Below are 22,984 nucleotides of genomic sequence, written 5' to 3'. Positions count from 1 at the left end.
GCATGGGACAGAGTCATTGGCCCACAGTACAGACAATGGATTGTAATGACTGCCTTTGGAATACTGAATATAGCCCAAATAGAAGACAGTGGTGTGTGCAAAAGTCTGCCCAGCATGGTGATAAACTTCAGGCTATCTGCCTGCGACAAGAGTCTAGTTGATGAAAACTCAGGGAAGAATCAGAAGGAATCGTTTTCCTCCTTGACAGTCTGGGCTTCTAGCCGACAAGAAGATATCCAGATAAGGCCTCTCCCAGCATCTGCTGCTCTGCTCTCAAGTTCCTTAATTTAATACAATCAACATGAGGGTGCCGCATTTTGGGGTGACAGTCTCTGGATTCCTTCAATTCCTGTCTAGAACTATAAACCCACATCTTCTAAGGAGCTATACTCAACCCACCCGAAAGGCCATTCCTTACTTTTGTACCAGTTGCGATATAAATGGAAAGCTACTGGTTCTCCCTAGAGCCATCCACTCATTTCTTGATTCCTTCAAACAACAGGTTTGCCATGCCCCTGTGATGTGGCCTGTCTTGGAGTGCCTTGGGGTTGTGGAGGCAGACAAGGCTGGTGGGTCCTGGAGAAGGCTGACCTACGCCAGAGCACAGGGTCTCTTGGTTACTCTTTCTTTCTGCTGGTGTCTGACTGTGCATTGTGCAGAATAAAGGTTGTCATTTGCCCTTTGGTGTCTATTCAGAGTCAGTGTTTGTCTTCCTTTACCTCAGCGAGGCTTGCCGAAGTTGCTGGGAGACATTTTAGGTCTTTGAAAGCTTAGGTTCCCTGGGGATGTGATGCTGCCATCCTGGAAAGGGAGGGAAGAGAGGTTCCCCTGGTGATGGGGATTCCCTAAGAGCCAATCAGCAGTGAGCAGAGAGAATTGGAGACAGTACTTAAATATTCTCTGCCAAAGACCCTGCTAACCTTCGAGTGACCTTGTGCAATCAAGAAGGGAGCCCCCAAATGAGTAACCCAGGAATCCTGTCAGTTTGGCAGAAGAGGGCATCTGAGATAGATAAGGTTAGAAAAGTGATGGTCCCATACATGTACACCCAAGTTTGTCACTGTAAGCTAACACTGTGCTGGGTGTAGTAGTGGCGTGCGCCTGCAGTCCCAGCTATTTGGGAGCCTGGGCAGTGGATCGCCTGAGCTCAGGAGTTCGATACCAGTCTAGGCAACATAGCAAGACCCTGTCTCTTACAAATTGTAGATTAATGGCCGATGCATAGTGATGATCGATTTCCAAAGCTGCATTCATGTGGGAAGAACAAGATCCTCTGGGAGCATGTAGGTGGGGGACCTATCCAGCCTGCAGGTCAGGGAGAGCCTTTTGGTGCCTTCAAGTGCCAGCTCCACTGCTTAAACACTGCAGGATCTAGCTAGTGGCTTCTTGTCTTATCAACCAGGGGATGCTGGTATGACCTCTTGGGTGGTTAACAGGGTCAAATGAGTTTGTACATTTCAGTGTTTCTAAATAGTGTCTGCCACATAATATACATTTAATAAATGTGAACTGTTAGTGAGAAATATGGGCCTTATTAAGGGAAGGGAAGAGAAAGGATCAGGAGAGTGTCTCATGCAAATGGGGGAACAGTGGGATGATGGAAGAGAGTATCCTTTTGAGAACATGGAGTTGTGCCACCCTAGTGGTTTAGTCTATTCCAGATCAGTGATTCTCAATAGGAGCAGGGGTAGAGAGGATGGGCTGAGGTTAAGGGAGCAATTTTGTCCCTCAGGGACATTAAACAATACCTGGAGACATTTTTGGTTGCCACAACTGGTGTTGGGAGCTATTGGCATTGAGTGGGCAGAGGCTGGGGATGCTGCTGAATGGCCTATAGTGTGCAGGACCACCCACACAAGTCCATCGAGCTTGCTCCGTTTGGGAAGGCAGGCAGTAATCCCTTCCTCACCCACTGCATGGGTCATGGCCAACACCCCTATAACAGGTCAGGCCAAGAGGAAAGCATAACATATTTAATGGATTATGTTTTACATGATATGGGAGCCTTTAGATTAAAGACCCAAACATCCAGGTGAATTGTCCATTTCATGCGTAGGCTCCACAAAGCATGGGCCAGCCATGGAGAGATACAAGTGGACAGAGGCTGTGCTCTCATAGTCCAGATGGAGTGGGGAAGCCAGGGAGGCCTGTCCCTGCACAGGTCCCTCCTAGCCTCTGGGCAGCATTCCATTCCCAGACACAGGGCAGGACACCCTTCTGGGATGGTGTCTCACAGGCTTCCATCAGACGAGGCAGATGAAAATTTTTTTTTATTTGTTCTTTTTAATTATACAAGGTGGTAGAATGCATTTGCCATATTGCACACATAGAATACAACTTCCCATCCTTCTGGTTGTACAAGATGTGGGATTATCATGTTCGTGAATTCACATATGAACGTAGGAATAGAATGATTTCTTTATGGCTAGTTCAAGACAGGGAGATTAATGTTTTAGGCTTTATGGCTTGCTTGGAGAAATAAAATTCTAGATTTTTAGGACACGATGACTGGGCGTAAAAATTTTGTGGGACACAAAAATTCTAGTTTTCATAACTGCCTTGAGGGGAAGAAGCCGGGAGGAGGCAGGAGGACAGAGGGCAGAGTAGAGTCTGAAGCTGCTTCCGAGGCTTGTTTCCAAGTGTGGTTTTCTGAGCCTCGCCTCAGTGCTGAGTCTGATCAGCCTGCTCCAGGCAGGGCCAGGAGATGCCACTGGAGAGGCAACCAGGACCTCCTTCTCACAGGACAAGAAATAGCAGCCCTGAAAGGTTGCGGGAAGTCTGCACGGGAAGGTCATGGTGATTGCAGATGGAGGGTAAGGAGGTGGGGACCGAGGACACCTTTGGATTTGTCATATTTAAGAATCAAGATGAACAGGGCTTGGGATTGAATGTGGGGAGTGAAGGGCAGATGCTGGGAGCAAGTAGGGGCACTCCTGGGTGCACAGGCTCTCAGCAGGAAGCTCGGGCCTCCACTGCCTAGCCACTGTTTAGAAGATGTAGGTGACAGAGACAAAGAATGCATTCTGGGTAAAAAGTCCGGGGCTGAAAACACATCAATATTGTAAGATCTCTTCTCTCTATGTAGTCTTTGAGGTGAGATAGCCTTGTGCGGGCTGTCTGAGCTACTGTTAGGTTACGCCCGATGGCTGGGCGTCAGCGCTGTAGATGCACTGGCTTGGCACCTACTCTGCAGAGGCGTCTCCTAAGCCCTGTGAATATTAGAACCCACATCTGAAGAGCAAAGCATTTCAGGAATAATTAGGGGCATCAAAGATATGGGTTCTTCTGGGAAGATGATGTGGGTCTTGAACAGGAAGTCAGGGACCCACTCCTGCAGAACAGCCCTTGGGGTGACAGACAGCTACAGTGGCTTTCTTTCCACTGCATGGAGACATATCCTGTGACCCAACTAGAAGGCAGGCCCAGGCTTCCAAGTGTGATTTGACACTGCAGGCCTGGCAGTCACCTGCACCCACAGATCAGGCTGTAACCATTCACAGCTGGATTTGGGGTAAGAATCACATTCATTGTGGGGCAAACCTGGTAGCCAGGTTAGAGGGGGGACATATGGATCCCACCTGTAAACGCCGGAGCGTGTGGGCCTGCTCAGCTGCTCAGCCTTGGGTCGGAAGTGCTGGCCCAGAATCACACCAGATATCCTGTGTCCAGGATATATCCTGCGGAGCCAGACTCCACAGCGGTGGCCGCCCTCTCTCCACCTGGACCATAGCATGCAAGTGTTTTCATTTGAATGTGACATTTTTCTTAAGGAAAAAAATAAATAGAATTCCTTGGGCATAATTGGTGCTTCGTGAATTTGTTAGCTGAACTAAATTATTACTTGACAGAAGGAATAAAGATAGTGCAACTTAAAGGTGTTATATGTCAACTAGAAATGAGGGTAAAACGTTAATTCACAGAGGATTAAGATGAAAAAATTATTTACAGTATTTATGAGGTCATAAAGTCAGTGTCAAAATGCTGCTTGAAATAGGTTTCACAGATCAGGAAGGATACATTATCATGTATCTCATTCTTCCTGTGCTCTTCTGTATAGATTCTGCAGAGGTCATAAATCTCTCAAGAATGGATTCTCTGAGAAGAATTCAAACCCTTTTCCAATTATCAATACGTTTTTCTCAGCTGCTCATTTCTTAGAGCTTTAAGAAGATGAAATAGCAATTATTCCCTTCTGCTCACAAGCATGTTGGATTCTTACCTTTGCATGATAACAATTTCTAGGCCCAAGTGGGCAGTAGCTACACGGGCAGCAGACCTTTCTCCAGCCTGCTAGTCAGTTACTATCTACATCTACGGAGGCTGCAAAGTCTGGGGGAGAGGGACAGTGTTGCTGAACATCAATGACAGGATCAGATTCAACTGTGAAAATGGGAAAATCAAGATATAACCGTGCCTCAACAGCATAAGCCAACTTCAGTCCTAAGATCTTAGTTTTTCTTCATTTGCATGCTGCTGTTGGACCCCTGGGTATTCAATTTACATTGTAGAAAGGAAACAGCAGGAAAAGTTATCCTTCCTCTATGAGTGAGTGTGTACTTCCTATTTTAAAGTACACCTTTCAAAAGCTAAATATGGGATTCTTGTGTACACATGAGTCCTTATGACACATTTTAATTCAGCTTATTGATTAATGAGGAAAATGCTAGGGTGCTAGAGCTGATTTAGACCATTTGTGAGAATTGGGTTGAAACAGGCAATTCAGGAAATAATGTCAGAATAAGGTCACTAGTTTAATTGTAAAAGGAATGAAAGTCCAGTAGATCATGGGGCCCTTGGCTTTGGGGCTCTTTTGTACACATGCCCACAGTGGTTGCAAGCTTCAGGACTTGGATCTGCTGTTCTTCCTGAGGTCTTTGTTCCTGTGTGGCTCCCAAATGCAAAGTCCTTGGCCATGTTATGATCTGAATGAGTTCATGCTTTGAAACTGTGATGAAATACCTGAGGCTGGATAACTTTGTAAACAAGAGGTTTGTTTAACTCACACGCAGGTTCAGGGTTGAGGGGTTGATGACCTTCTCCCAGGAAGAGTCTCAAGGTGGCTCAAGGCATCACGTGGCAAGAGACAGGGAACACACGTGCGTGTGCCTTGTGCATTCTCCCTCTTTGTGTAATTACCGGTACTCCATCATGAGGGCTGCACCTCACGGTGTTAGGTGATCTGCTGGCCTCCCAGAGCCCTTTCTAAACAACCTGAGTAAGTTTCCACCTTGGTACTTCACAGTCAGGATTGAATTTCAGCACTGAGCCTAGGGGGGTCACCCTGAAACCACAACCAAACCTAGCAGGGTCACAGTGCCCAAGAGTCAAGATGACCTCCTCCTCTTCCTTTTCCCTCTCTTCCTCCTCCTGCTCTTACTTGTTACTGTTTCTCCTCTTCCTCCCGCTCTGCACATCCTTCCCCTCCTCCTCTTCTCCCCGCTGCACTTCCTCCTGACCTCCCTCCTCTTCTCGCATCTCTCCCTTCTCTCCTTCCTCAATTTCTTCCTCCTCTTTCTCTAACTCTGAGGATTTTGTGAAATATTTCTCCTCCACATCAGGCAGCCAGATAGTTTGTTTGGATAAGGACATAATGACCCCGCTGGTGGAGCTGCAGTAAAAAGGGCTCTGTTGGACTTGCATCTCAGACCCTCAGGCTAGCTGGGTGATTTAGGAGAATTCTCAAGGGTCATTTTAAGTGTATTTGATTATCACCTATTTGCTCATTTTGTCACCAGAGCCCCAACTTGTGACTCCACCATTCATATAATTGCAGCACAGAGGGTGTAAGTGCCAGGGAGAGAGTGTGGTGGGGATACAGAGGGGGAGACCCAGAGCAGAGAGTGGGAGGAGGGCTGTCAGCATTCATGGCAGGAGGTGGGGCCAGGTGGCTGGCTAGTCAGCTGTCCTATGGGTGGAAGGCAGGGCTGGCCATGGGTGGCATCAGCTATGGGCTGTGGCTGGAGGTGGTGCCTGCCTGAGCTGGGCTCGGGTGTTTGGGCTTTGCAGTGGGGACATGCTCAGCGGTCAGGTTATTCATTAAGTAAGACCAAGAGGGACCTCATTTTCACATGGTTTAATTGAACTGGCTACTGTGAGCTGTTGGAGGTTTTAATCAGGGCAAAGACTTGGCTCTGAGTGTCACCTACACATGTACTCACACACACACACATCTCAAATAATTATGAATTATAATGCATGCACACAGCAAAAATCCCCAAGAGAACAAGGGAATGTAGTGGGAAGTCCCCCTCCTGCTTCTATCTCCTATTGGGACAGATGCTACCATGCCTTTCTGGATTTCCTTCAAGATGCTCTGTGCAACACAGAATCTACACAGGCGTTCTCTGCTTTGCTCACTATGAGTCTGGAGCTCATTCTGAGTCGCTTTGTGGTGACCCAACTCACTGCCTTTTCTTAGTGGCAGAAGATCAAGTTGGGTAGTGGTTTTCAGTCCTGCTCTTTCAAACACAGTGGTGATGCTGTTCCTGGCTGCCTGTTTCTGCACACAATTTAAATGTACCTCTGGAGTAAGTCCCTGGACATGGAGTCATGGCCAGAAGACTTGTGTGCTTTGGATTTGCTACTTGTTCCTGTACCACCCATCAAAGAGGTTGGTCTAATCTACTCTCACAAATAGTGTGCAGGAGGGTTTATTTCATGAAGCCGTAGGAAGACTTCTTGGTCTTTATACATATTTTACATTAAAAGGTTATGAAATTGAGTTCCATTTCCTTCATTTAAAATCCCAGTCATTGGGGCTGGTGTTGTGGCTCAGAGGTAGAGCACTCACCAACCATGTGTGAGGCACCAGGTTCGATCCTCAGCACCACATAAAAATAAAATAAAGATATCTTGTCCACCTATAACTAAATAAAATAAAATCCCAGTTGCTTTTGTTTTTCTGTGAACTGCAATGTTATGCCAACTATATTTTTCTATTGGATTATTAGGCTTTTTCTTGTTGATTTATAAAAGTTCTTTATATACAAAGAAAATTAGCTTTTTTTCTTTTGTATGTGTTGTAAATGGTAGTTTTTTCCCCCAGTTTCTCATTTGTGCTGTTGGTATCATCCTGAACAGTTCTTTTCTGCATGTGTGATTTATGTTACCAGGAACTGAGTTAAAGTGGGAAGAAGGAAGAGATGTGTTTGAAAGGATTCTTTCTGAAGGTAGAAGGGAAGGGCCAGGAAGTAGTTTTTGAAGTCATGGTAATAGGTGACTTTTGAAGTCCTTTTTAAGAAGTGACTAACAGCGGACTGAAGACAGATTTTGGGTACAATCCACAATAAAAGGGCAAGAGAAAAAAGTGACACGTGGAGTCAAAGAAACAGAGAAGGAACTCTCTTGTTCAGCACATGTCACTGGAGATGGCAGAGTGGACCCCACGTCTGAAGTCTGCCAAGCCAGCCTGAATTAGCCCTGGCCCTCTGACCTTTGTCCTGGCCACAGTCTGTTGTGTCAGAGACTGGTGGACAAATGCTGCTGTCCTCGAAGCTGAGCTGTGTTTTCGATTTCAAAGCAGATTTCCTCTAAAGGGCAATTCAGAAATAAAAATTACTCATAGAATTGACTTAAACTCCCCATCACAGGAGCAAGCTGTGGCATGTCCGCATTCCTTCATCTTCCCCCATCTCTCTGTTTTTGACACAGGGACCATCTAGAAGCGGCAGGACACGTGTGCATTCTGAAAGACGCCTTTGACTTTGAAAGCCCGTCTGAAGTCTCAGACCTCATTGCGGCTGAGAACTTGGAGGCAGCTCTGGCTCTTCACCTCTACAGGGGAGGCCGACTCTTACAAGGTAACTTTCCTGCTCTTTGTTGGGGTTTAGCTGTGAGCTATCCCCCAAGAGCTCATGTGTGACAATTCACGAAAGTTCCAAGGTGGAATGATTCAGTTATGAAAGTTTTGACCCAGTCAGGGAACTCATCCACTTGAATGGATTAGCTTGGAGGTAACTGTAGGCAGGTGGGTGTGGCTGGAGGAGTGGGTCACATGGTGGGGGCCTGCCTTAGGGTTTATATTTTGTCCCTTGTGAGAGGAGCTCTCTGCTTCCTGGTTGCCCTGTCCTGAGCAGCTTTCCCCTGCCACCAGTGCACTCTGTCTCACTCAGGCCCAGAGCAGTGGAGTTGGCTGGCCATAGACTGAGGCCTCTCAAACCGTGAGCTCAGAGCCAACTTTCTCTACATCATTGTTTATGGGTCTTTTGGTCACAGCAATGCAAAAGCAAATGACAATACACTCTTCCAAAGTAAAACAGTGGGAATGCTGTAAACCCAGAGCACCCGAAACTCCAGAAATGCGCACAGTGGTGCACCTTGTTTATCCAGTTCACAAGTGGAAGGAGTTCAAGGAGCTCTTCACTTGTTTTTCTTCTGAGCAATTTTCCAAAATGTGGTTGCTGTGTCCACACAGAACAAGTGGATGTTGAAACTGTCTTTACTGTGAAGAGGGCCATCCTGTTTCCATGTGTACTTCCTATTTCAAAGTGTACCTTTCAGAAGCTAAACATGGGAATCTTTTCTACACATGAGTCCTTATGACAGATTTTAATTCAGCTTATTAATTAATGAGGAAAACGCGAGGGTGCTAAAGCTAATTTAGACCACTTGTGAGATTTGGGTTGAAACAGGCAATTCAGGAAATAATGTCAGAATAAGATCACTAGGTTAATTGCAAAAGGAATGAAGGTCCAGTAGGTCATGGGGCCCTTGGCTTTGGGGCTCTTTTGTACTGGACAGAAGTGATCGACATCTCTGCCTGATGCAGAGTGACAGATGGTTAACCTGATGGCAGAGGATGAGCTCTCCGTCAGTGTCACCAGTGAGGACAACAGCAGGACGTCCCTACAGAGACTGTTGCCCCCTCGGGAGCCCAGCAGGCTGCTTCCTGGGACACCCAGAGGAGGTGCACATTGTCCTTCTTTTCTCCTGTTTCAGTCTTGACCTTCTTGCAGATGGTGGGTTTTGTAATACGCCCAGGCCGCATGGCTTCCCTGAGAGCAGAGCCTCCGAGTTGGGGCAGGACAGGTGTTCTGTGTTAGCTGAGCCAGGAAGGACTTTCTTGAATTGGTGGCCTGGTGAAGCTGTCATTTATGCTGTGTGTTTCAGGGGACAGCAGTCACTTGTAGACCACCATTATCTATGGCACTCATGCTGGGATCACTTTTTGGTCACAAAATATGTGAAGCTTCCTTGGTGTTCAGAAGTTTCACTGCCAAGGATGAGGTGAGGTTCTCCTCACTTCTGCAGTTGAGCCTCTCAGGACGCTGTCTCCACACATGGCGACATTCTGCTTTCATGCTCTTTTTTATTTGTTAAATAAAAATGTGCATGGCAAAACATTCCCCCAGCTTGGAGTAAGGCCTGACTCCAGGGTGTGGCATGAAAGGGGATCTCTTGCCTGCCTCTTGTCCCTTCTGCCTCATTTGTCCTCCCCAGAGGCAGCCAGCTAGTATTTTTTCATGTAGATTCTTCTAGAAATATATTTATTGTGTTAGTTACCTACTATTGCATAACCTCCAAACTTAGCTGCTCTAAGCACATGCTTGCCAGCAGCCTGGCTGGACATTCTGTCCTAGGGGCTCTTGTGTGCTACGGTCAACCTGGGCTGTCGGGTTAACCCGGGCTGATGGAGGGTCATATCCATGATTGCGGCTCAATCACCTATTGGCAGGAGACGAGACTTCTCCAGGGACATGTAAGTGTCCTCAGAAATGGTGGCCAGCTTCTCCCAGAGAGAATAACCCAAGAGAGAGAAAATGCAGTCACTTTGTCTTCTACCACCCAGCCTCAGAAGCTGCCCAACAGGAGTCCCGTTGGTTACCTGGCACTATATGGCATGGGTCCTAGCCAGAGTGTATGCAAGGAGGTGACCCTCTTGGATACTGGCCACCACATAGGCCTTTGCACATTTGCGTGGACGCCCCTCCTTCGAGCCACACAGTTGGGGCATCTCCACCCCTGGGAACCCTAGCAACTCAACCTCCTCTGTCTCTTGGAAATGCCATGATTTGAAGTATTCAATTTATAGACCTTAAATTGTCTTTGAATTTTTCTACTTCAGCCTCTGCAGTGCATGTCTTGGTATGGGCATCGTAGCTCGTGAACCTGCAAGAGTGTACCTGCTGTCCTGTTTCTGGGACCCCTCACTGTCAGAAGTGATTTCTTTTCAGAAGCGGGGACCTGCTTCTGAAAGTGTTATTCCCAGAGAGTGCTTTTCTGTGAACAGCATAGGACCCCAAATCTCTTCTAAGTGTCGTAGGATGTAGCAGAGTCTGAGGTTTATCCCAGAATGTGTTGGGGTAACCTTCCTCCTGGAGCCAGAGAGAGGCCTGTGCCAGCTCTGGCTCACAGGTGCATGTGAGGCTATTGCCGATGGTTAGCTGCAGACTCCCTTCAGCCCAATCTGGAATCCTCCTGGCTGCAAGAGGTATTGTCTATGTCGTTTATACCTGGTGTTTCTTTCAAATTGTTTCTCCTGCAATGTGGAATATATTTTATTCCTACAAGTTAGGTTATTCTGTATGTTTCCTTATGTACCTTCCCCACTTGCATAACTATGTCAGCCTCCCTCTCAGTGGCTGCCTGGTACAAGTTGAGTATTCCTATTCTGAAATGCTAGGGACAGAGTGTTTGTGATTTTAGATTTTTTAAAATTGTAGAGTATTTGCATATATATAATGAAATATTTGGGGAATGGGTCCCAAGTCTAAAAAGTTACTTATATTTCCTATACACCTTATTTCATGGCCTGAAGGTAGTTCTGTAGAGTATTGTGGTATGCCTGCCTTTTGTTGGTGACCTGTTATGTAAGGTCAGAATTGGAAATTTCCAGCTTGTGACTTCATGTCAGTCTTCAAAAAGCTTCCAATTTTGGAACATTTCCTATTTTGGATTTTTGGATTAGGCTTACTCAACCTGAATTTCACTGTAAGAATGCACATATTTATTGAAGTCTGAGTTTTGCTGTTCTAAGCAATGTTGCAGTACCTTTGATTATATGTCTTAACTTCATTATGAGAGCTATCAGTAGTACTAATTCCTAGGTAAACTTGTAGGCCAGGGGACAGTATTATTATTATTTTAAATTTTGATTGACACTGACAAATTGCTACCCAGAAAGGTTATTCCAGTTCACATTCTACGCAGATGAGCAAGGACCTATTCCCCACACTGTAGTCAAAAATGCTTTTTTTTTCTTTGAACTTGGGTTCTTTTCAGTTTTACCTTTCTTGACCTCTGTTTCAACAAACAGGAAGACATCTGAAATTAGGTTTGCTTCTCTTAAGAGTTGTGGGGCTCAAGCCCCCCACCCCCAGACAACCCTGAGGAAAAAATCAATTAACCAATTTTATTGCACCACCTAACAAATTTCAGGACCAGAGGCAGCACCCCTCAGAGTAAATTTGGCTCAGCTTTTATTTGTTTGTCAGTTGCTCATTTTTTCATTATGGAAATCAAATATCATCCTTCCCAAGGGCTATCTTTTAAAAAGTAAAACTGGGTAGTGTAACCTATGAAAAACAACAGAAGCCCGGCCGGCCGGTGAGAAGCCTATTGCTGGGCCATGCGGTTTTCACCAGGCAAGGTACCCAGTACTCATGAGCCAGTTCTGCACATCAGCAGGTGCTACACTGTTACTAACTGCCTGGACTTCAGTTCTACTCCATGCACCATGAAACTTTTATAGTTTTTTATTAAATATATACATTCACTGATTTCTGAAATTACATTAGTAGGTGATTTGGAAACTATATAAAAAGGCAAGGAAGAAACTATGGCACCTGTGATTTTAGGCAGAAAGGACCAGAGTCTGTGTGTGATTTGGTTTTATTTGTTTCACATTTTTATTAAAAAATTAAGTTTGCAAAAAAAAGATACATTCTTACAATCTAAACTTGCAACTACCTTCAGAAGATGTTTGTGGGCTGCTGACTAGGGGCTAAGCAGATATGAAATACTCAAAATGCTGCTCCAGTTTCCCACCATCTTGCATAGTGTGTATGTTTAAATTGTAGTCATATGGTACTTTTAGTTTAGTTACTTATTTTTACCTAACAATATTATCAGAACATTGCCTCTGTTGTCAAAGGATTGCATCTTATTTCCCCCTCAGTTATAAACAGTGTATTGATGAAAAGACATTTACATATTCTTTTGGAAAAGATTTCATCTCACTTACTTTAGAATTTTCTAAAAGTGATCTTAGGGTGTAGGCATTTCTAAGCTTCTGATACATATTGTGAAGGAAAACAAGCCGTGGGTGTGTGGGTGTGTGTATTCAACATAAGCAAGACCTTAACCTGGACAAGTGCAAGTTCACTTTTTGTTTGTTTTTCCCTTGTGGTACTGGGGATTGAACCCAGGGCCTTGCACATGCGAGACAAGTACTCTATCAACTGAGCTCTGTTCCGTTCCCCAGCTCACTTTACTTTTTAAAATTAGTATTTGCTGAGGGCATGGTTAGGTAAGAAAGTCGCTAGAACAAATATGCAGACAAAGGGATAGCACCTTAGCAACATTGGTCTGCCTTGCAGATATGCTGCAGGGATAGTGGGAGTATTTCAGAAAACAGTATAAATTTGAACTTTGAAGTGGCACATTCATTGCTCGCTCTGGGCCTGTCCACACTGCAGTCAGTCTCTGGAGTGTTTAATAAGGGACCCTTGTAGCTGTTCTCATTCGGGCTGTGACACCTGCCACCCTGCAGCTGGCTTTCTGGCTCCTTTCAGGGGCCTTAACCAGCGAGTGAGAGATAACTTTCCAGGACATTTGATGCTGGCAGTCCCCTGTGTGAATGAAGCCATCCTGTGTTTCTTGTTGAAAATATGCTCAGGCTTGAACCTAACAGGGCAGCCGACAGGCTCAGGTGACTGATCAAGAAGGAGTCTAATCACTTGCTGGAGCAGCCCCCGCGTGCATTTGTGCAGAGGAAACGGAATCGGTGATTTCCGAAACTGAAACCTGGCATCCGACTAGCTCTCTTCCTCTAGCCCACCCTCCGGCTCTCACTCTGCAGATTGTGGGTGTTTTTAAAATTGCAGTCATGTCATAATTCAGTTAGCTGTTTCTATCTAACAGGATGTTTAGACCATTCCTTCTGTCCTTGAGTGGTCTTCCACAGTATGGTTGGCTAGGAAAGGTTGCGTCTATTTCCATTTTCCCCTCAACTGTAAGCAATACTGGTGAGTAGGCCACTGCATACACTTTTGGAGAGGGTCTCCCCTGTGTTCCTTAGGACATCTGCACCCCACATTCTAAAGCATTGTTCACAACAGCCAAGATGGGGAATTGACCTCACTGTCCATCCGTAGATTGGTGGGTAAAGAAAATGGGTGTATATACCCGTGGGATTCTAGCTTTGAAAATCCTCTCATTTGCAAACACCTGGATGAACCAGAAGGATATTCTGTTAAGAGAAATAAGCCAGACACAGAAAGACAGATCCCTCAGGAGCCCACTTACCTGTAGAATCTCAGGATCCCTAGAAGCAGAGGCTGAAACCGTGGTTCCAGAAGCTGCCGTGGGGGTCACTGGGGAATTGTTGGTAAAGACTCTAGCTTCAGTTAGTCAGAAGGAAGAGACTGGAGATCTGTTGTGCAGCATGCTGACTGTCGTTAACAGCAATGTGTTGCATCTTGAATATTGCTGGAGAATAGCTTTTATGTCCTTACCACAGAATGACCAGTCAGAGAGGTGATGTGTGTGTTAATGAGCTTGATCTAGCCATCCCACAATGTACACATATTTCAAAACACCATACATATGTACACTAAAAAAAATAGCTTTCTAAATGCATTCTCCACACATCATGCTGCAGAAAGGAAAAGGTTCAAAAGGGCTTCTAGAACTTACCAATTACAATTATGGTGAGTTTTTAAAAGTCTTGCGATTAAGACTAAAGTGCAACTTATTTAGGACTTCCTTTTCTTATCTATAAAATGAGCACTGAAAAATAAGTAGGTGAAATAGCTCAAGTTCCATTCTTCTAAGTGCTAACATAATTCAGACAATTTCTGGACTGGTGTATCTGAATGTCTTTGGTGTAAAGCACAGTGAGACTAGCTCTCCGCGTGGCATCTGCTGGGAACCCGGTGTGTTGTGCACAGTCTCTTTTAAGGTCTCAGCAACCAGTCAGTTAACCAGCTAATTAGTACCATCTCTGTCTCTGGGGAGAGGGCGAGGATCAGAGAAATGAGCACCTTGCCCTAAGTCACGTTTTCCAGGTGGAGCTGGTTGGAGCCCAGGGTGGACTGGAGCCCAATTCTGGCGCCTCCCCCACCGCAGCAGGGGCTCTTTGTGTCAGCCAGGCCCCTGGCCTTGCTTGCCTCTGAAGCAGCATTTTAGGTGCTGAGAAAGGCTTTCCCACTCTCCTCCTTTGCCTTCTTCACCAGCAGTCTTTGCCAAGGGAACTTCCTTAGTGGCTTAGGCTGCATTGGCTGCCTAATGCTGCGTGACAAGGTACCACAGGACCCCATTCATTGTCCCACAGTTCTGGAGACCTATGGACCTGGAGGTCCTAAGCTACAGGGGCTCAGCAGGCAGTGCTCACCCCCAGAGGCTCCTGGTCAGTTCTCATCTCGCCCCACGGCCACTCCTCCACCTCCAAGCCCTCGTGGCTGAGTCTCCCTGTGTGTCCCATACCTGCCTCCCTCCTCACCCTCAGGATGGACCACTGGGATAGCCCAGGGTTGTCTCCCCGGTCTGCAGGCAGCTTCTAGCAACCTCAGTTTTACTGGCTGCCCTACTGCCCTCGGAGATCTGCTGGTCCCCAGAGAGTCATGTCCTCCCACATGGGGTGAGCATCTCCTACATGGGATGAGCACCTGCCCATCCCTGCATCTTCAAGACCTAAACCTGCTGCCTCTGGGAACCAGGTTCACTGCATTCCTGTTCTGTCTCTGTATCTTGAGAAAGTTCAAACAGGTCCACAGTCAGGAATTCCAACAGCATAAAGCATTGGAAAGTAAACATCAGTGTTACCCATTAGGACCTGGGGCCTGACAGGTCTTCCCAGAGGCCGCAGCAGTTTGTGTCGAATGTCTTTGCACAGATGTTAGATGCATAGAGAGACATGTTTATCACGGCCACACACACATTGTGTTGACCAACACATGCTTGTTTTCTTCACTCAGCAGTAGATTTTGTCAGTTTTTCTGAGTATACACACACACACACACACACACACACACACTCACACACTCACACACACACCCCTCCTAAAACAAGGATTGTCTCCATCAGCGATCAGCTAGATTGTGTCTCAGATTCTCCTTCTTCTAGCACCTTTATTGCACGCACTTGCATTACTGCTCTGCTCAGTATCTTGAGGCTGAATTCTTGGCAGTGACATTCTAGGGTGAGAGCAATCTAGATAGAGAAAGATGGAATCTGCTAATTTCCATGATGAAAACATTATTCTTTTGATAAAAAGGAAAGTTCAGTATCGCTCCCTTACACACTCAAAGGGGTCAGCTTGTGTGGGAAATCCCAGGGTGACTCTGGTTGGATTTGACCTGTTGCGGGTTTGCAGGCCGTAGAGGCTTTGGAGACGCTAGCTGACCTTTGGAAGTCCTTTCAGGGAGCAGGGGAGTCGCTTGTGATGAGCACATCATTGAACTTGATCTGTGCACCTTGGTGCTCATAACTTGGTTCCTGAGAGAGCCGGGGACAGCCTCACCCCATGCTTCCCTCAACCTGGGCCTCTGCTGGGAGTCTGTGTCTGCCCTCTCAGGGTCCCTCCTGCCTGCAGTGCTCAGCACTGTGGGTACCTGGTTCCTACTGCAGCCCTGTGGCTGTGATTTATCCCTCCTGCTGTGCTGCATACTGCTTGGGGACTTGGTTGGGATCACGTCTCTTACATCCCCTCAGCCGCTGGCTGGCGTGATGACAAACGACAGCTCTAAGCTGGGAGGCCCCTTTCTCTGTCCCAAACCTCGATGGTCGCAGATGAGCTTGTTTCCCAGAAATGATAAACTTGGCTTTGATAGATGGTAGCTACCAATATTTTTCATTTGATAAAATTTAAAGCAAATGAATTGAAAAAACAAAAGCCAGTCATGGCCACAGCAGTTGGCATCTCTGGTGATGGATCTCAGAGCTGCCGCTGTGGGCTGAGACCCACTCCTCCACTCCGTACAGCCCTTGCTCTGAAATGGCAGCTTTCCATTCATCCTCTGGGGTGGGTTGCTGGGGATGTTTCCAAAGCTAAATCCTGTTTCCTGTCACTGGTTCCCAGGTCATCAAATTCCTTTTGGAATCATCTTCGGGGGAACGGATTTAAACGAGGATGCCAACCACAGGGAAAAAAACGAAGTGATGGGGAGAGTGCTCGAGGAAGCCAGGTAACCCCCGAGAAGCTCCCGGGTCCCACACTGAACCCACTTGCATGGGATTCACTGAAAGACTGAGCAGAGCGGTTGTTAGGCAGTTCCCATCTACCCACAGGCAACCAGCTTCCCGGCACCCCTCCCTTCATGTGCCACGGTGGTGTGTGGCCGTGAATCCTCGGGGTACCTGACTCTGGGCCCTTGGCCTTCACTTAATACTGGGTGGGTTCTTGTAGACTGTCCCTGTGGCAGAAAAGACAGCTGCTGCCTTCTCAGATGACACAGGGAACTCTTGCTTTATCAGCCCATGAATGAGGTGCTCCTTGCCTCAGGTTCGTCCCAGCTGCTGCTCCCTGCAGGGCTCCTGCCTGTCACTTCCTGAGCTCTGCACATCCTTTGCAAGACAGGCCACCTGCTGGATCCCTAAACCACAGCTCAGTCATGCCACTCCCAGCCATCCCCTAAGTACAGGGAGTATAAGTCTGTCCGCTGCTCTGGAGTGCTGCTCAAAGGTGGCACTGTGAGCACCTGGGACCAGGAATCCCATATCCTATGGGGTTGGGGGACAAGTCCCTGTCCCCAGATGCTGAATGTGGATAGCAGCTCCATCACTGCAGCCACCAGTATGCCTGCATGTATTTCTACCCCAGGTGGGGAGGTCAGAACCTCAACTGGAATCACTTCCAGAGCTTTCCTGCCCAGGTGTTCCAAAGAGCACATGCGGTATAATTCTCTTTTTGGTGCTGGGGATTGAACCCAGGGGTGCTTTACCATTGAGCCATGTCCCCAGCCCTTTTTATTTTTTAACTTGAGACAGGGTCTCACTAAGTTGCTTAGAGTCTCACTAAGTTGCTGAAGGCCTTTCCCATCTGTCAAGCCGACTGACCCCACCCAGCCCATCAGAACGCTCGCCCTATTTACCGAGGCATTTCCGATCCTAGAATCTAACTAAAGCACAATCTTTAAATTGGTTGTGATTTTGATTTTTAACAAGGCATACTTAGAAAATGGTTGTATTGTCAGCTTTTTTCATCACTGACCAAAATTCTTGACGGAAACTGCTTAAAGGAGGAAAGATGTACTCTGGCTGAGAGTTTCAGAGGCCTCAGCCTGGCAACAAGCTCTGGGCCTGAGGGAGGGCAGAAGAACATCGTGGTGGATGAGCATATGGCCGAGGAAAGCTGCTCAGCTTTTGGCAGCCAGGAAGCAAGGGATGGCAGAGGGAGGACCAGCCAGGGACAAGATGAAGTCCTTAAGGGCATGCCCCCCAGAATCCACTCCTTCAGCTGGGTCCCTTCAGCTGCTCCTGCGGTTTCTACCCGATCCCAGGAGTCCATTCAGATTACGAATCCATCGATGGATGAACCACCAGTGGGGTCAGAGCCCTCATCCACTCACTGCCCCACACTCCCGCCCTGGACATGGCTGCATTAGGGAGAGGCCTTCAACACATAAGTTTGGGGGACACTTCGTATTGAAACCCTAGCGGTAATCATATTTGTACAGCAGCCTGGAGTAAGTTGGACCCTACTGCGTAACGAATGCTACAGGGCTATACGAGGAGCCAGACCTAGAACAGCAATAGGTGCCCTCCACTGTTCCATGCCAACTTGGAAGAAAGAGGAGGTTAATTGAAAGAAGTGAATGTGCACATGTACCCAAAATAGAGGGCTAAGCTAATGACACATTTTGAGGCGAGTTGCAGGCTTTGTGGGGTCCAGGAGGCCGGGCCTGTGCCATTAGGCCTCCCAGGCACCCACTGGCTGCCCTGAGAAAGGCTCACCTCTGTAGAGCAACCCCATATCCAGGGACTGCCCGCGGGTCCTTTCCACTGTTTTTAATCTTCGTGTCACTGTAAAAGCAAAAGAAAACTCAACCAGATAATCGGTTTTTAGCCTGATAAATCACCAGTTGTCAGTTTTTTGTAGCTCATCATGACGTCTGCTGGCTGTCGAGCCCTGGGGAGGTTGGAATGCTTGTGTGTTTATGTATCTGGGTCACCCCCAACCCCCCAGGGCAGCCTATTTGTGTAATGTGGGTGCAGTCTTTGGACACCCCTTGGGCCAGGGAATGCGGGACCCTGTTATTCTTGAGGACTTGCTGAGCCCAAGTGGATGGAAATGCAGCCTGTTGAAAATGGAGACCCACATTCTGAGTGTATGCTCATGTGTACCCCCAGTGGACGAAGGCGCTGACCCTTGGGGGCCGCCTTGAAGGGCAGCTGTCCTACAGGGTTTCTCTGTGGTGGTCTCATGCTCCAAACACTTATTACCTGCTGAAAGCCATTAGCCAAGTAGGTATGACAATTTCCTTGCCAGCGTACCCCATGTTGCTTAGTGGAAGGACTCGTGGAAATAGGACTTGCCTTAGACATTTTGCAGTGACATTGCATGTAAGGGACCAGGGAGGATCCGGGTTTAGGGCGGATCAGGGTTTTAGGCTCTCCTTGGATTTAGGGCGGTTCCAGGTTTAAGGTGTATCCTGCTGGGAATAGGGCGTATCCTGCTGCCTCAGGCGTATCCTGCTGCCTCAGGCGTGCCCGCTCCAGTAGTTCCCGTTGAGTTCTCACGGAATTCAGAGAGTATTTGGGCAGAGAACATGGATTTCCCCAGAACGTATTTGTAGAGGGCCAGTGTGAGTTTGGGAATAAAGAATTGCTGTTTGAATCTACAAGGCTGTGAGTGGCTCGTGATTTTGTGCCCAGCCAGACTGTGGCAAATACCTCTAGAATCGTGGTTTTTAACACACAGTTTTAAAGAAGAAAAATAATTCTGTTTACTAGAACTAATACTGAGTGAATCCATCTTAATGGTATTATCATTAGTATTATTCATTACATTGTTATTAAAACAATTTTGATTTTTATTTGGGGGTCATTGATTGAGGTTAGTGGGCAAGAAATTTGCAGGCATCAAACAGGTCTTGGCTGACACCAGAGTCCCTGTTCTATAAAGCAAAGCCTGGACCTTGCCTAACTCTGTGGTGTCTCATCTTCCATCAAATAATTCTTAAATCAGTGCATTTTTTCTATAGGGAATAGCTCAAACATTTTTTTTCATATGTTAGCCTTTTTTTCTATATAATATAGTGTCCAATTTTAATTCAGCATCAATCTTCAGCTTGTAAATATTATAATATAGTAATAATTTGGCAATTATTTTATAAATATCAAAATTAAATGAAAAGTATCACAAAATTGTGGAAATCATTTCATGGAGCATCATTCAGAAAGCTATTGGGGAAAATATTGTTAAATCAATGATCAAGAGAGGGTTGACATAAAATGAAGTGGCATAAAAGTAATTTCATGATTAGAAAACTGCACCTCCTAGGTTAACGCCATGGCTCTGCTGTTTGGTAGGTCAGCACTAGCTAAATACCGGTAATTCCACCTGTAGTTTTTGGAGCTGTAGTCTTGACTACTGATGTTTTCAACAAACAGAATCACAAGGCAAAGTGGGTAAACCCAATATTCAACCAAGGTGCAAGGGTCCTTGTTGGACACCTTTCACAAGAGGGCTGCTGCCTTCAAGTTCCTTCCTGGCCCAGGGCCTTAGGGCTCCACACTCTAGAGCGTTCTCTCTGAGGAGGGCGGAAACAGGGTGCCCTCAGAGGGGGCACACTGCCTGCTTGCCTGGAATAGTGACGCTGTCAGGCAGGAATGATGGACGGCCTCCAGTGCCCACCATGGTCTCCCAAGCCTTTGACTCAAGGTGCCCTCTGGGATGAAACCCTCCAGGAATTCTGGTCTTCTTGGTCCTGGTCATGCAGCAGCCTTCCTTGAAGCCCTGTTCCCTGGGTGAACAGCAGTAGCTGGCGATGGGCCAGGATGCCCTTTGCACTGCTATTGAATTCTCATCTCACTTGGTGAAAAGGAACATCTTCATATCCTTCCCACCTAGGAATGTGGTATTCATTTCCATTAAGAGGTATCTGTTAATATTTCTGTACTTCATGACAAACAAGAACTTCATGAACACCTTATCTTCTCATTCTTAGCTTGAGAGCCCCTTGCACATTTGTTAAAGAAGTATTTAACTGTATCAAAATGTAGATGTGCCGGGCATGATGGTGCATATCTTCGATCCCAGTGACTTGGGAGGCAGAGGCAGGAGGATCACAAGTTTGAGACCAACCAACCTCCGCAGCTTAGCAAGGCCCTGCTTCACAATAAAAAAAAAAAAAAAAAAAAAAAAAAAAAGGGCTGGGATGTGGGTCAGTGGTAGAGCACCTCAAGGTTCAATCTCTGGTTAAAAAAAAAAAGTAAATAAACAAATGCACAAATCCAATAAAATAACACGTAGGTGTTCCTGTCCATCTGGTGAATCCCCACAGCCTTGGAGTCTCAGGGAGGCTTTAGCCAAGTGCCCTGCTTCTCTCCTGCACCTGGCTTGCTGGCTTTAATTCTACCCCTGATTCTCTGACCTTGCATGGAATTAACAAGAAAAATAGGAAGTTTTGAGCATCATTTGGTTTACTTCTTCCACAAGCAACTTTTTTGATGTGAGTGGAGTGTGAACCTAATGGTCAGTGACCACAAGTAATAAAGATTGATTGCACTTTAAATTCAGTGCCTTACCCTGTCTCTCATCATTTGTTCCGAGGAGCTGTTTCACAGTTTTGTTAATTGAATTCTGGCCTAATTGTCTCCATTATTTTTGTTCATTTACTAGATTTGCTGTCGCCTTCACGGAGTCGATGAAGGAGATGGCACAGACGCAGTGGGTACGTGTTTATCTGGTGTTGTCTTTGGTTGTGCGGGTGAGTCGCAGCCTTGGGGGGCTGGAACGCAGTCTGATTGGAGTTGACAGGGTCCTCTTGACGGTGCCTCGGGGCTCACAACAGTGCATTATGTTTCCCATACATTGATTTTTTTTTTTTTTTTTTACGTGCAGATCCTCTCGAAACTTCACTGATTTTTTTATGTTATCATCAAATGACAAAACAGCCCAGTAGTCAAATCTTTTAATGTTTTGTCTATTTTCTTTTATGATCTCAGATTGGGAGATTTACAGGCTGCACTCTAAATGTTGCGGCAGCCTCGTATCCCTGAGTAACAACCTTAGGTGCAGAGGGAGCCTCCCAGGGCTATTGATTGGAAAGCTTTAAAGAGTCAGAACTGTGCAGATCCACAGGTTAATTTACTTATTGACTTCGTATTCCTTCTGACTTGGGGCAGGTGAAGTGAGTTGGGGGGAGTCTGGCAGAGTCCTCAGTGGGGAAGGAAAGGCAGCAGAGATGGGTGCCTGCAGAGCTGAAAAGAAGGCCATGCCCAGTCTCCTTAGTGGGCAGGGCTGTTCCCTGGTGGTGGGCCAGCAGCCAGTCCCTATCCCAGCCTGTGGGTTTGCACAGGGCCCACGCCCTTCCCGTGGGCAGGTGCAACCCCTCTGGTAGGACTCCGTGGGCTTCTGCCCATCCTTATATAACTCCAGTTCTCAAAACCCAGGCCCTGGAGAGGGCTGCCCAGGGGCGAGGACAGAGCCCTTGTCAGCACACCCCCTGGGCCAGGACTCAGGCTGCACTTTTTCACAGATTCATTAATTGTCAAGCTCAGAATTAGTAACAAAAACAGATGAACCCTGCAGCTGGTGAATCCCTGAAGCCCTGGAATCTCGGGAGGCTTTAGCCAAGTGCCCTGGCTGTTAACTTATTATCCTGTCCCTGTTGACATTCACTCAGCCTCCTTAAGCTAGTCACCCCTACATGGGGTCAATCCCGCTCTCTGATAATGCTAAGGGATCTTTGGCCCTCTGTACTGTGGGCCAGCAAGGTGAGTGGGGACAGCAAGGTGAGTCACCACTACCCACTTACCCAGCATCACATAATTCCTCACTGAAGCGATTCTGAGGACAACCTTGAAGCACCAACCTTAGTGCATGTTTGCAAGTCTTGGGATGAAAGAGAAAGCATGTCCACAGCACCCCTGCGGCCTCCTGAGGGCCTGTGACAGTGTGCTCAGAGGAGGCCCTTCCTGGCTGGCTGAGTTGCAAGCTGAGTTTGTCGCCTCTGAGCCCGCCTTTCCCTGGGCAGACCGACTGGGGATGAACCACGGCTGCTCAGACATTCCCCAGACACTTTCTCAATGCCCAGCAGATTGTTCCCGTCCCTTCCAGAAAAACGAGTGGCAGGCGTTATAGGTTGCCAACGACAAATGTGAATTTTCAAGCAAAGATTAGAATTGAAGCCAGCCACCTTTATTAAGGAGAAGGCGACATCTTGGAGTTCAGCAGACCCTTCCCCAACAGGGTCAAGTCAACCCTACCACACCCGCTGCAATCCTTGGGGGAGCCTCCACCAAGCACAAGGCACACACTTGAAGACACACCCAGAAGGCAGCAAAGGTCGTGGATGAGGATGCGAGAGGCATTACACTATTGCCCATCAGAAAAGGGATTAATTTGTGTCTGTGACTTAAAGCGTCAGGCTTATTAAATTTGAATGTGAAGCTGTTTTTTGATACACCTTTTTGTGGGTGGGTGGATTTTTTTGATACAACTCAGCTCAATACCTTTATTTGATTATTTTTGTCAGTAATTAATTGTAGAATTAATATAAAGGTTTCTTATTCAGTGATACATATTTTGATCCATTCACTTATGCCTTCAGTGCAGAATTGCCTGCTTTGGGTTTTAATTTTGTATTCTATCTCAGTGAGC

The 22,984-nt window shown here is 46.7% G+C and overlaps 1 protein-coding gene across 3 annotated transcripts in view; it reads left to right on the top strand.

Moving 5' to 3' along the window:
• Glt1d1 (glycosyltransferase 1 domain containing 1) overlaps window positions 1-22,984 on the top strand; it is a 70,297-nt gene that overhangs the window by 1,864 nt on the left and 45,449 nt on the right. For 2 of the 3 annotated variants that reach the window (XM_076866401.2, XM_076866391.2), the window contains exons 1-3: window positions 9,620-9,697; window positions 16,238-16,343; window positions 21,002-21,053. In XM_076866401.2, coding sequence (XP_076722516.1) covers window positions 9,645-9,697; window positions 16,238-16,343; window positions 21,002-21,053 — 211 coding nt within the window. In that variant the 5' untranslated portion in view covers window positions 9,620-9,644. Of the gene's footprint in view, window positions 1-7,650; window positions 7,800-9,619; window positions 9,698-16,237; window positions 16,344-21,001; window positions 21,054-22,984 lie in introns of those variants that run through there. The other variant, XM_076866409.2, reaches the window with a different exon arrangement.

Source organism: Callospermophilus lateralis, chromosome 1 (genome assembly GCF_048772815.1).
Source record: "Callospermophilus lateralis isolate mCalLat2 chromosome 1, mCalLat2.hap1, whole genome shotgun sequence".
Taxonomy (NCBI): domain Eukaryota; kingdom Metazoa; phylum Chordata; class Mammalia; order Rodentia; family Sciuridae; genus Callospermophilus; species Callospermophilus lateralis.
Note: the sequence above shows the minus strand (reverse complement) of the source record. Positions and strands in the feature narration are given on the sequence as shown.